Source organism: Juglans microcarpa x Juglans regia, chromosome 2S (genome assembly GCF_004785595.1).
Source record: "Juglans microcarpa x Juglans regia isolate MS1-56 chromosome 2S, Jm3101_v1.0, whole genome shotgun sequence".
NCBI classification, from domain to species: Eukaryota; Viridiplantae; Streptophyta; class Magnoliopsida; order Fagales; family Juglandaceae; genus Juglans; species Juglans microcarpa x Juglans regia.
The window spans coordinates 603,994-617,353 of NC_054597.1; the positions used below are offsets into that span (position 1 = coordinate 603,994).

General features: G+C 35.4%; 2 protein-coding genes across 2 annotated transcripts; one reads left to right on the top strand and one right to left on the bottom strand.

The window, feature by feature from the left end:
* Positions 1-2,510: 2,510 nt before the first annotated feature.
* Positions 2,511-3,364, bottom strand: LOC121251395 (ethylene-responsive transcription factor ERF039-like). The gene has a single exon (XM_041150649.1). It carries the CDS (start codon positions 3,276-3,278, stop codon positions 2,637-2,639), a length of 642 nt encoding a protein of 213 aa, XP_041006583.1. The 5' UTR covers positions 3,279-3,364; the 3' UTR covers positions 2,511-2,636.
* A 2,097-nt stretch (positions 3,365-5,461) lies between these two features.
* Positions 5,462-7,790, top strand: LOC121253675 (DNA repair RAD52-like protein 1, mitochondrial). The gene is made up of 5 exons (XM_041153682.1): positions 5,462-5,868; positions 5,970-6,007; positions 6,145-6,239; positions 7,311-7,480; positions 7,573-7,790. Exons 1-4 carry the CDS (start codon positions 5,552-5,554, stop codon positions 7,452-7,454), a joined length of 594 nt encoding a protein of 197 aa, XP_041009616.1. The 5' UTR covers positions 5,462-5,551; the 3' UTR covers positions 7,455-7,480; positions 7,573-7,790.
* The last annotated feature ends 5,570 nt before the right edge of the window (positions 7,791-13,360 follow it).

The following is a 13,360-nucleotide window of genomic DNA, read 5'->3' on the forward strand; positions in this document are numbered from 1 at the left end:
CATGAAAAAGCCAGAAGGATTTTGTTCTAATCAAGGTGATATTTGGTTTCCAAATTAAAGAAGTCAATATATGGACTAAAGCAAGCATCCCGACGGTGGTATCGAAAGTTTCACGATGTTATTACTTCATTTGGTTTTATGGAGAACATTGTGGATAATTGCATATACCTCAAGGTCAATGGGAGTAAGTTTATTTTCTTAGTCGTATTTGTTGATGACATCCTACTTGCAACCAATGATTGGGCGTTACTGTATGACACGTAACAATTTCTCTCCAAGAATTTTGCAATGAAGGATTTGGGTGAAGCCTCTTATGTCATTGGCATAGAGATTCACAGAGACAGGTCTCGAAAGATGTTAGGAGTGTCTCTTAAAGCCTACATTAAAAGAGTTCTTGAGAAACTTTGGATGAATGAATCCAAGCTAATTATGGAGGGTGAAAAATTCAGTTTAAGTCAGTGTCCAAAAAATGCCTTGGAAAAGAAAGAAATGGAAAACATTCCTTTTGTATTTGCGGTTGGCAGGTTGATGCATGCACATGTCTGTGTAAGACCTAACATAGCATTTGCGGTGGAAATGCTTGGCAGATATCAAAATAATTATGTAATGGATCATTAGAAGGCTGCCAAAAAGGTTATAAGATATTTACAAGGAACCAATGATTACATGCTCACTTATATGCATGTAGACAATCTGGAAGTGGTTGGATATACAGATTTAGATTTTGCCAGATGTCAAGATTCTAAAAAATCCACTTATGGATATGTCTTTATGTAGCAGGAGGTGCTATATCTTGGAAGAGCACCAAGATGTAGGCGAAATGGTTAAGGAATTTTATCACAGGGCTTAAAGTTGTGGACTCAATATCAAAACCATTGAGGATTTATTGTGATAACTCGACGGCAGTGTTCTTTTCGAAGAACAACAAAAGTGAGAGTCGAAGTAAATATATCGACATAAAGTATCTTGCTATCAGAGAAAGGATCTAAGAACAAGAAGTGATCATTAAGCATATAAATACTGATTTAATGGTGGCTGATCCTATGACGAAAGGGCTCTCAATTAAGGTGTTTGCAAAACATGTGGAGAGCATGGGATTGGTTAGTACACTTTGGACTTGATCTCTTATTTGATTGTCGATAAAAACAATTTATTTGTGCACATATAGTATTTGCTCCTAATATTGTCCATTGGGACATTTAGACCTGCATCGACTTGTAGGAAGTTATTCATAAAAGAGTTACCATATAAAGTTTTACTAAGAAAGGTCGTACACAATGATGCATGGAAGGAATTGTTTATTATACAAAATTAAACCACCACGATTCATGTATTGTATCTTTTTATAAGTATGAGGTTCAAGTAGTTTTGTGGCCATATTTAGTTTTCAAACTTCTCATCTTAGATAGTCTTTAAGATGTATTATGTGAGCCAAGTGGGAGAATGTTAGCGCACGTCTCCTTACGAGACTTAAGGTGGCCCACATGCCACATCTTGGTGTTTTAAATTATTATATTATTAGCGTTATTATTTATTTTATTCAAAAACCATATCTAGGAGTTGAGATTTTTAAGTAACTGTTTGTAACCACTAAGTCAACAAATATTAACATTGGAAATCATGTTAACGTAAAGTGGTCTCCCCATTTCCTTGATGGTAGGAAGGTGGGAGAGAATATGCCAAGTGGACATGGGTCTCTGGCCAATTTATAACTTGCGTGTGATTAGCCATTAAGTTATACGCATACGGTGAAAGATACTTGGCTGAAAATCCTGTTCTTTTACTCTTCATACAGAGAGTGAAAGTATAGAGAGTTTATGAAATTTTTCTACCGAGTCTCATAAATCTCTCTGCCTTTGGTTTTTAGATTTCTTGGTTGGAGACTTAAGCAACTATGACCGGAGGTTAGATCATCATTTTCTTCCACCTACGGTAAAATATATATGTTCTTTCTCCCATTTATGATTACATTACGTTGAATTACAATAGATGAGTGCTTGGATAATGTCACTTTCCCAAATGAGCAATATATCTATCGTGCATATATATATATTAAAAGGACATGAATTATAGTGTAGGTTTAATAATTGGCATATATATATATATAGCTAGCATGGCGAGATAACTCCAATCTAATCTACTACCTTCTATTCCATGCATTGCGTATATTAAACTCCTCTATCATTGTCGAGATTGGCGGCCTAAATAAACAGGTTATTACATGCAACTGATCTACTTAACTTGTCCAAAAACATAAAGAATAAGATCAGGAAACAATTAATAACTATTGACATATTTTTTTCGTTTCTATATATGTTTTCCTACGTTATGCTACTTATCGAACGTTAGGGTCTCAAGTAGGCCTTACAATATTATTATTGTTTATAGTGAAATATTTTGAATATCGTTAAATGAATAATAAAATAGTGTAGCACTCTCTCTTTTTATTACTAACTGATTTTTTCCTTTATTTATTTAATGATTGATATGTATTTAAAAAGAATCTTTTAAAATGATAATTTCACCTGATATCGCAGTAATTTTACATGATCCGGTAAATAAATACCAAACGCAGGGAAATATCCAACAGGGATCTAGGGAGACCAATTATAAATTTATAAACGGTTATTTTTTTATTATATTTTATTCTCATAAACTTGCACTTGGAAATAGGATGCCAGTAAAAGCTCATCGTCCATAGCTTGTACCGACTCTTCAGTGACTGAATCGTCAAACTCCAGTGAAGTTAGCAGAGGAGCTTCTTTCTCTTCTGCAAACGGCGTCGTACCCAAGTCAAAATCAACATCAATATCAAACTCGCACCAAAAGTCTTCTGAACCCGAGATTTCTGGTTCAGCTTGGGTCATCATCCTAGAAGGATCGTCCGCAACCTTAAAAAGAGCCGCTTTAGCGGCCGCCGATTGTATATCTCTTCTCGAACACGATTCAGGCCGAGGCAACCATTCTGCCAAGTCCGGGAAGTTCAGACACGCCGAGTTTCCTTTCAAGAAGAAGGCGGCCGAGTCGTGAGCTCGAGCTGCCATCTCCGGTGACCCGAATGATCCTAACCAGATACGGGTCTTTTGTCCGGGCAATCGTATCTCCGAGACGTAGCGGCCCCAGCTCCTTTTACGGACCCCACGAAACGGGGTGTCCGTTCGGCGTTGTCGAATTGGCTTCTTGTCGTTGGAGCCCCGTGAGGGCGACAAATCGGAATCGAAGCGGCTGGTTAGTTTGAACTGATGAGTAGGTTCTGGTTTCTCTTCAATGGTTGACATGGTGAATGTGCGCGTATGCCATCTGTTTGAGGGAATGAATGAACGAGAACAGACTGCGAGAGGGAGGGTTTAAGTAGAGATGCTGGCTAGGTAGGCTGATAATGAGAGGGGGAAGGGAATAGCTGGCAAAATTTGTAGTTTCTGGATTTGAATAGGACGTGTCAAAGAGTAAACACACTGACGTTACATTTAACTACACAATGACCGTAATGACCTACCTACCAAGTTTTATTTTCTTTAGTTTCTTTCATATTTTTCGCCTTTATTTTATTTTATTTCATTTTTTGTTTTGACAAAGCCTTTATCTCTTTATTAAATGTAGAATGAACACATTTTTTTCCCTATAAATAATATTAATAGAAGAAAGGACAAATCATTCATCCCAATGTATCTCTTTTTCTTGTTCTTTGAACTGAAAACATATAGAAAAAGGACCAGCCCCGTTTAGGATCCGAGGACTTACTTTTTTGTATTATTTCGTGAAAAAACTAATAGGTGTTGAAGATCCTCTTAAATATCACTAATTAAAATTTTGTTGGATAAAGGAGTATATGTGAAAAGGGCAAAAAAGTTGGAAGGAAGTTGGGGCCTGAGGGGTTAATTTAGAGCATCATTAATATTGTGCGACAAAAAGGAAGTGCATGCATTTTCGGCGCCAGTCATGAAATGCGTAAAACCAGCTGTAAATGGGTAAGGTGGCATGCTATATATATATATATATATATATATAAGCCATTCATGGCATGCAGTGCAAGTACTAATTATATGCGCAAAGTGATCTAATGCTTCTACCATTGGACGCGCACAATGACTCTTTTCACTCGCCCATTGTATTTAACGCCCCCGCAGCGTGAGTATATGCTTAGCTAGTCCAAGTTTTAACAACTTTCTGTTCTCTCTGTGATCAGTTTCTTCAAGCAAAATTGTTCATAGAAATATTAATAGGAATCAAGAACAAAGTATTATAAGTTATATATATATATTGATTTTACTATGGAATGGCTCCTAATAAATGGTTCCACTGTGATCAAATATATTTGGGTTTCTCTCGTTAGAAGCTATCTCAATATATATGCATGCATGTATGTGCGTATGTGTCACACGTCTGTGACTGCGATAATAGGGACCAAATTTATAGTGGCCGTGCTTGGGTTGGATAATAGGAGTTTAGTAGTTAGATTCAGCCTATGGCCAGAGTACGCATCTCTTTTATTTGTAGGACTTTTGTTGAAGTAGGGTCATGGCCTATTTACTTGCTGTCTGTTTGGCCTTTTGTTTGAGGAGTTGACCGTGTGTTTTGGCTTTTGTTATAATTGTTATTTTAGGTGTTGGGCTTTGGCCGTTGATTAGTGAAAGAGTATATGTAGTAGAATGATGAAATTGTATAGAATCCAGAACCTTAATATCATATTTTTCTATTCTGCTCTCTATCTCTCTTCTCTTGGAGGTCAAGTCAATCTCAAATTTGACCAATTTTCTTATATTTTCTCTTATATTTTCTAGTCATCCAAACACCAACTATCAGGTGTTACAGCATATATGTTTGATGTTACTGCATCTAATTCATTTGTGTTACGTCTCGATAATCCTTCGAGTCTAGTCTTATGAGACGAGATAGCTCTAAATATAATTCAATTAAGATTTTAACACTTTCTCGCACGAGTAAGTCATTACTTTCTTTAATAAATTGACTCAACATGTCAAATATTTAATTTACTGCAATCACAATGAAGAATGAAGTATGAATTTGAATGTGGAATTACTATTATGACATCATGGTCAGGAGTTAAGTACTCCCTCCTCAAAGATCTGGTACCATACATACGCACCTCATGAGCAACCCATAAAAGAAAGGTGAGGATAGTAAGCCTTGGACTCTTTGTTGGAGGCTTGGAGCATCATTTCATTTTCCTCATAAATGCACATGAATAACAAGTTTCTGTGAATATAATGGATAAATTATAGAAAACATTTGGATTAGAAAACAATCTTGATTAAAAACTTGTATCATCACACAACGGGACAAGGAAAATTCTGTAAGATTGGTATTTCTTGATGGGTTAATGAAATAGAACTGGACTAGATATTGTCTAATAAGGCCCAGTTCATTTTTTCAATTGTAGTTAGGCCCACTGACCGACCCAAGTACTGTTAAAATAAGTGGCGCTATTGCCCTAAGACAGTGCTGTAATAAAATTAAAAGAGGGATTTTGAACTGTCCTCTCTCTCTCTCTCTCTCTCTCTCGTTCAGAGTCCTTGGTATTAGACATAAAATGGCATTTTCTATTTGTAGGGGAAAATCTGCACTTCCCTTTGGTTCTTCCTCTTCTTCTCCGTTGAAATCACTACTGCTGGTGTTCTTACGATCACAAAGTCATTGCAAACATCGCTCATGGTCCAGTTCCAGTCCGAGGTCCTCGTCTTCTTTTTCTAATGAAGCGGCGGAAACGGACGACGACGTCGTAGCGGCTGGGAGTTCGGGAATCAGCAGGCCGCTCTCTGAAATCCTCAAAGAACTGAACAAGAAAGTCCCTGAATCCGTTGTCAAAACGCGCTTGGAAGATGGCTTCGCCATGAAATACATTCCCTGGTACCACTACTTCTACTACACTTTTTTTGTTCTGTTTTTTTTTTTTTGTTCCCTTCTTTTTGCGTTTTTAATTTCAAATTTTTTAATGTCATTGACTGCAGGCATATTGTGAATCGTATAATGAATTTGCATGCTCCGGGTATGTTAATTGTACTTACTTGTATATACAAATTGATCATGGTTTTAATTCATCTTGAAAAAAATAAGTCTACGACAACATTATTTATAGTGCTGGATCAAGAAACCCTCTGTTGATTTTGTCGCCACCTGCTGTAGAATGGTCGGGCGAGGTCCGAAGCATCACGTATTCAGCGGACGGCAAGACTGTTTCTGTTGTTTACCGTGTGACTCTCTATGGGACTGATGCTGAGGTATATTATTAATTACCATCCCATTCATTGCATGCCTGCTTGGTCTGTCACCCTTCTTGTTCTTGCATTCTCATTTAAATAGCTACTCTAGTTTGGTTTGGTTAATTTTGTCATTTTGAAATAATCCAGTTGCACATTAGAGTTTTAAAAGGTGTTGGGATCTACAAGTTTTTAGTAGCAGAGGAACTAGAGATTCCCATAAATGGGAACTTAAAGACCCGGGAGGTTATATCTTCTCTGGAATTTCAAAATGTTCATGAAGCATCAAATTAATAAGATTTTCATTAGAACTTGATTTGCTATGTGATATTATTTTGGGATAAAATGGAAACTTAAAGACCCGGGAGGTTATATCTTCTCTGGAATTTCAAAATGTTCATGAAGCATCAAATTAATAAGATTTTCATTAGAAATTGATTTGCTATGTGATATTATTTTGGGTGATGAAAGTCTATTTGGGAACACAATTGTTCTAATAATTCTGGTACGTTTGTATAATAAACTCATCTCAACTCATCATTATAACTTTTTCAAATTCTAATACAAAATATAATAAATAATTCAACTTTTTCAAATTTTAAAATAATAATAATAATATTAAAAAATAATATTCTAATAATATTTTATCATTTCAATTTAACTCAATTCAACATCCGAATGTAGCTTAAGACTACTTCACTACTGTTCACAAACTATTCATTACTATTTACAAACTATTCACTATTATTTCAATACTATTAACAAGATCATACAAACTATTTACTGCTATTTTAATACTTTTCACAATCTCATCTTAGATACTCTTTGATTGACGGCTTTCAGACCAATGACTTGTTCGGACTTCTCTATCCTGAGGTTTTAGAGGCTACGTTTGGCATAAAAGGCTCACATTTCATTCAGAGATGCACAGTATTATCCGTACAATTTATTGAAAATAATAACTTAAGAGACAATCAATCATGATTTGTATTCAGTTGGTACATTGTGGTTGTGGTAGAGTGAGTGAGGGTAATGAAACAAAAGAGAGGAGCTGACTTTTGTTTTTTCCTTTTGCTTTCTTTCTTCCATAAGTTATATAGGGAGTCGACGGGAACTGCTTCGGTAGCTGACACAAATTATGGGGATCCTATTCAAAAGGCAGAAGCAATGGCATTTCGTCGAGCTTGTGCACGCTTTGGGCTTGGACTTCATCTTTACCATGAGGATATGTCGTAACGGGACATTCAGCTTGTGCCTTGAAGGTTCGAATCACGTCTTTCTTTTTGTTGGGGAAGTCCTGCTCAATGTCGCTCGATTGTTTTAGTTATCAGGGTAGTTGTTTTGTATCATGCAGGATAACGGTTTCCATGGAAACAAGAAGAAAAAGCCCCTTTTCTTCCCTTTTTCGACTGACAATTGGAATGGAAGAATTAGCCCCTTGTATAAGTATTGAAGCCGGCATTATAAAGTACGTTTTGGTTGATAAAATTATCTTTTGGATCGCTATTCAAATCCCAAATAGATATCTCTGGAATTTTTCTGGTCATTAAAGCATATTGTTCTTTCTGTTAACATGCTCGCTCCCGAATGGATTTTGCCGGACCTTCATTAGTCTTGGCCCGCTTAAAACATGGACTAGGCAGTAAGGTTTCAAATGGGCAAGCCATAAGTACTGACTGTTTGGGAAGTAGCCCAAAGTCAGCCCACACATGAAGACCGATGATCCGTAAATCAATGGGCCATGTCTTCATTGATGTCTTATCTGAGAAAAACACAAAATCTTGATGAAGAAACCTTCTTTCAGTATTCCTCGGTACTATAATATACACAAGACGTGGCTCTTTATCATTCCAAACACCCAGCTCTATTAGGGATCTTATTTCCATATATCTTCCGTATTTATGGTTGATAATCATATCATTTTCCTTTTTTTTTTTTTTTCCTTCTTTTTCGTTCAATCACATATATCTTCCGTATATTTTCAACAAATAAACAATATAAAATAAGGGATTTTTCGGAAATCACTAAAGTTTTTTATTTTTTATTTGGTTGATAATCATGTTATAGTACAGAATATTTATTTATACCAAAACAGTGAAAAGTTGGACAGAATTCACAATTTCTGGTAGACTACCTAAGTTTTTGGCCCAAAAAGGAAATCTTCCGGACAGAAACTAAAAAAAAAAAAAGAGAAAAAGAAAGAAAGAAGCAGAACAATTATGGTAGAAACTGAAATAGCAAGTGGGTGTGAGCGAAACCGAGCTGGCAGTGGGCTCCACAGAAGTGTGAGAAGAAATAAAGCTGATAGACAGGCATGTGGTATGAGTTGGTCACACAGACACAACTGTACCTCTTTCTCTCTCCCCTTACGGACATAAAAATAGAGAGAGAGAGAGAGTGACAATGTGCGATGTTGCATTGTCGTATGGATAATTGTCGCTTTCTTTGGTCAAAGAAGTTGGAGACAGCTGCCCCAACTGCCAGCTACTACCCCCACAGTCCCCACCCTCCCCTCCTCTTCTCCTCTCTCATTCCCTACACATATGCATTAAACACATTAATTGATATTAATAAAAGAAATATAAATATTTTAAATATCTTATAATTATAATAGGAATTACGACAAACTAATGTGCTTAATTAGAATTTAATATGTAAATAAAAAATAAAGAATTATAGAAATTTTACTTACAAAATTCATGGTCCAATGTCGTGTATAATCTGAGAATAGCTACGAAAAATATGAAGGAATGTGGAGTGTAGAGATCCTTGGATGTGTCTGATTTTACCGTAATATTGAAGGGACGTCTGGTAGGCCTGTCTCCACTGTGAATGGAAGGAGGGTACCCCCATAAAGCTCCAATCAACTTTTCCTTTTAACTAAAACGCACTTATTTGTTTCTTTTATTTCGATACTGCCATTCTCGTTCGCTTTCCTGTCCCAAGCACGTGGCTCTCTGGTATTGGACCCTTCCGACCAAAATCATCACCCAAAACCTTAACGTCCTCGATGAAACCGACAGCGTAATGGTTCCACTGTATATTCGAATTATTGTTGTTACAAGTCGTTCTAACTTTATGAAATATATATATATATATATAAGTTTTTTATTTTTTTATATATAAATCTTCAATCCGTAATTATATATAAAAAATTTTAACACAATTTAAAGTGTTTTATTATGTTCTCATTGTTATATATATATATATATATATATAAAATAAGGAGCGCATGAAAGGTACTAAAAGATGATATCCTCGATCGATCTCCATGAATACGGCCTTCCATTAATTCATGTAAACCAGCTCCAACATGTAAACCTTGAAATGGGCACTAAAAAACTCATTTTGTTTGGGTTCACATGATGAGTTGGCATGGGTATAACCTCATGTCATCTACGACAAGTACTGCCCACCAACTTTTTCTCAAAACAATTGGAAAATATATTTTCGTCTCTTTTTATTTTTTTAAAGAAATGGCCCGCACAGTAATGGACGTCGAGTTTATTCACTGTCGGCCACATTCAGTAATTTCCAACATTATATATAGAGTAATGATATGCATCAGTCGTATTTTTTGTACACTTACCGTAATTTTTTTTCTTCATCACGATGTGCTGTGGCTATAGCGGCTGATATAAATAATTTCTCTTATATATAATTTGTTCTATTTCCGTACTCAATAAATTAAAAATTAAAGAAGTTGATGATGTTATTTGTTAAGTAATAATTTCAAATTGCATGGGGATAATGTCTTTGGCATGTTTATAAAAAATGAGTAATCCTCTCTTGTTAAATTGGTGTTATAAAATTAGTTAAGCTTATGAATTTTTTCATGTTATCAAAACTTGCTATAGGACGAATGAGAGCCCACACTACTTACCTCGTGACAAGAACTAGAAAAAAATATTGGCCTACACGTGAGGGAGAGTGTTGAGAAATAATCTCATATTACTTGTAGACAAGGTCTTGGATATGTTTATAAAGAATGAATAATTCTCTCTTGTTGAACCAATTTTATGAGATAAATTAAGCTCATAAATTTCTTCATTATTAGAACTTGCTTGTTGATGTATACATGAATTGATGGCGAACTCAGCAATGTTAATTTTTGCAAGTTCAAAAGTGATAATCAAAAGCATAGATTGTAATATATATATATATATATATATATATGTTTTCGTCTGATGATGATAATATATATATATATATATATATATATATATATATATATATATATATAAATAGATGTGCGATCGTCCTTACGGGACTGCATGACTGATCATGATCAGAATTAGAAATCCTGATGGCGCATGCATGGTGCTATCCAATGTCTATCGATCTCTTTTGATGGGCAGTGGACAAAAGGACGGGATGCATGAATCTGTAGTCAGTACCCAACATGATGGGCAAAGAGAGATAGCGATCATCGATACTCCCTATCTACTTGTTATAACCTGCTTCAGGCGCACATTAATTAATAATATTTTTAGTGAATCATGTGCGATTATTATATAATGTAAACACACACATATAGCCTGGAAGAGTACTGATCTTCATGTGGCTCAATCATGCATGCAGCTGGAACTATATATATCAGAAAGGCCGGGAGATTTGGCAGAGTTTTCATGAGAAGGTAACATGAAAAGGATAAGTTAATGCATGATCAGAACAAAGCCTGCTTGATGTATGAAATTGATCGTGCCGATGGATTTGAAACAAAAATTGAAGAAAAATATTAAAAGGATTTGAGATAGAGTACTAAATTAGCCGCACATAGCTATCCCATACATTAATATATATATATATATATTAATCTTATTAGGGATTCTCATGATCTGATGGCTAGGATTGCTTACGCCTACACAAGTACTTGTAAATTGATTAAGGTTATGATCAAGAGTACTCGATCAACAGACAAGAAAAAAGCTATATGTTGTAAATTTCTTAGGTAGGTTTGAATTCTTAAATAATTTGGTTGTTGATGTCATCAGGTGCATGTGGTGGTTGACGTTCAGATAACAGTAACAAACTAGATAAGAGTAAACTTTATGAATAAAAAAGTGAAAGGTGACATGTCCTTTTAAGCTTTCTGAATCTTTAATTACCGGATTAACCTTATATATATATATATATATATATATATATATAACATATATATATATGTATGTATGCCCGGTTTAATTATAAACAAGATGATAATAAATTAATAATAATGTATTACACAACAAAGGAACATTTTTGGGACGCGACATATTCCTGCCCCGACTTAGGATAACCCTGACCCCATAGAAACATGTACAAGCACTGATCGATCGACTACTAGCTAGCAAACAATATTATAATATTTAACCATTCAAATGAATAGGATGAAGTAAATGTATGCTGCAGATCAGATAAAGAAATTAAAGTTTCCCACGTTCGCACGTACCACGAGGCTATAGTGTTGCTATCAATATATGTGACATGCAAGGCAAAATCCAATAGATAAGAGGGTGAGGACCATACATCATATTAATGGCTAGCTCCTTAATTAATGAGTAATAAATTAATTAGGTTTCGAATTAATTATTAACTAATTGGAATAGTTAGCTATATATGTACGTTAGTTCTTGTTTTGTAGTACTATGATTATGACAAAGGAGAGATAGAACTGACAAATGGCTCTCCAGTCCCCCACAGCCTAATAACAAATACCTATATATTTATTAGATATATGCATGATCGATAACTTCCCATGTTCATTTATCATCTACTTGGCGAATTTAATAGTAATTTGTCTAATCTACTTGCGATTTTCCAGCATCTTTGCAACCGCATTAAATTTGATTCACATGTGTTTTCTTTTATTATTGTTGTTGTTGTAGTTGCTGCTGCTGCAGACGTGTTTCATATCTTTGTCAACAGCTTCCTATAACTTGCAATTAGAAGATAGATGGGGCTCGGTGTGTAGGGAACATAAGTAACTCTGATGCTTAAGTCAATATAGAATGTAAAGTGTGTTTGGTTTTAAGATGATTAGAAGTTACCTAGGCATGTTCTTTAATTTTTTTTTTTAGAATGAGTTGGGCGTATGATGAGAGGGCTTGTCCTGCGGCTTAATTTTCTCTAGTCTTTGTTTTATCGCGAATTGTTAGGGCGGGCTCAAGATAAGCGATTATGCTAGAGGAAATGAACTCTCTAGGCGAGTACCACAGGCGGATATCATGCTAGATATTATTTGTCCGTTCTGTTATTAATTCGTGGTTAATATTTGTTGGTCCTTTCATTGATCATTGGATCGTGGGCTGATCTTGACCTTTGATCCATGGGCTTTTAGGGTAGTGGGCTCAGCCCACTCTTTTATTATTATTTTAATTATACACTTAAGTTGATCAAGTAAAACTAGCCATGCATCCATCGTCATCTAGGATATATCGCGACCACATGCAGAAAGCTACTTCCTAATTTTAACGACCTCTTATTTATTTGTTTATGCAATGGTTTTAAGGGGTAGGCCTCCTTAATCCCAATCGATTTATTTATGTAATTCGGAAAAATCGACTATATAAATGGTCAAATTAATAGTGTACTTGTACGAATGTGCTCTATGATGGATAAATAGTACTTGTAGTTTTTCCTCCGTTTTCCCACAAAAATCCCTATATATAATACCATAAAGTGACTGCTAACATATATATGATTTAAATCACCCTTATATATATATGCCACTTTTCCAACGTATTTAAGTACTCATGTTTATAATTGATTTGTAATTAATTAAACGCAACATAAGGTGTTAAAAATGCGTCTTCACAAGTTTCTAATTGTATCTGCTACAGTTCGGAGTGGAGTGGTTGACCATTGACTTTCCTCCGTTGCTAACTTTTCCCGTTCCGTTTCTGCCACTAACCCCAACCGGGTGGCTCTGAGCATGATCACAGTTCTGTATTGTGAGTTACGTAGTTGTCATAAAATTGGGAGGGGCTAATTGGTCATCGAAGTAATATACCTATATTTCCCTTAAAATAACCAAACATACAGCTAGCTAAAGCCTATCAGGGACATAATAATACTATGAAGCCCACTCCCACGCTCATCATTGAGCGTGTCTCCTTACACTTTGCCAAATAATATCAGTCAATCATAGTCACGTATCCAAC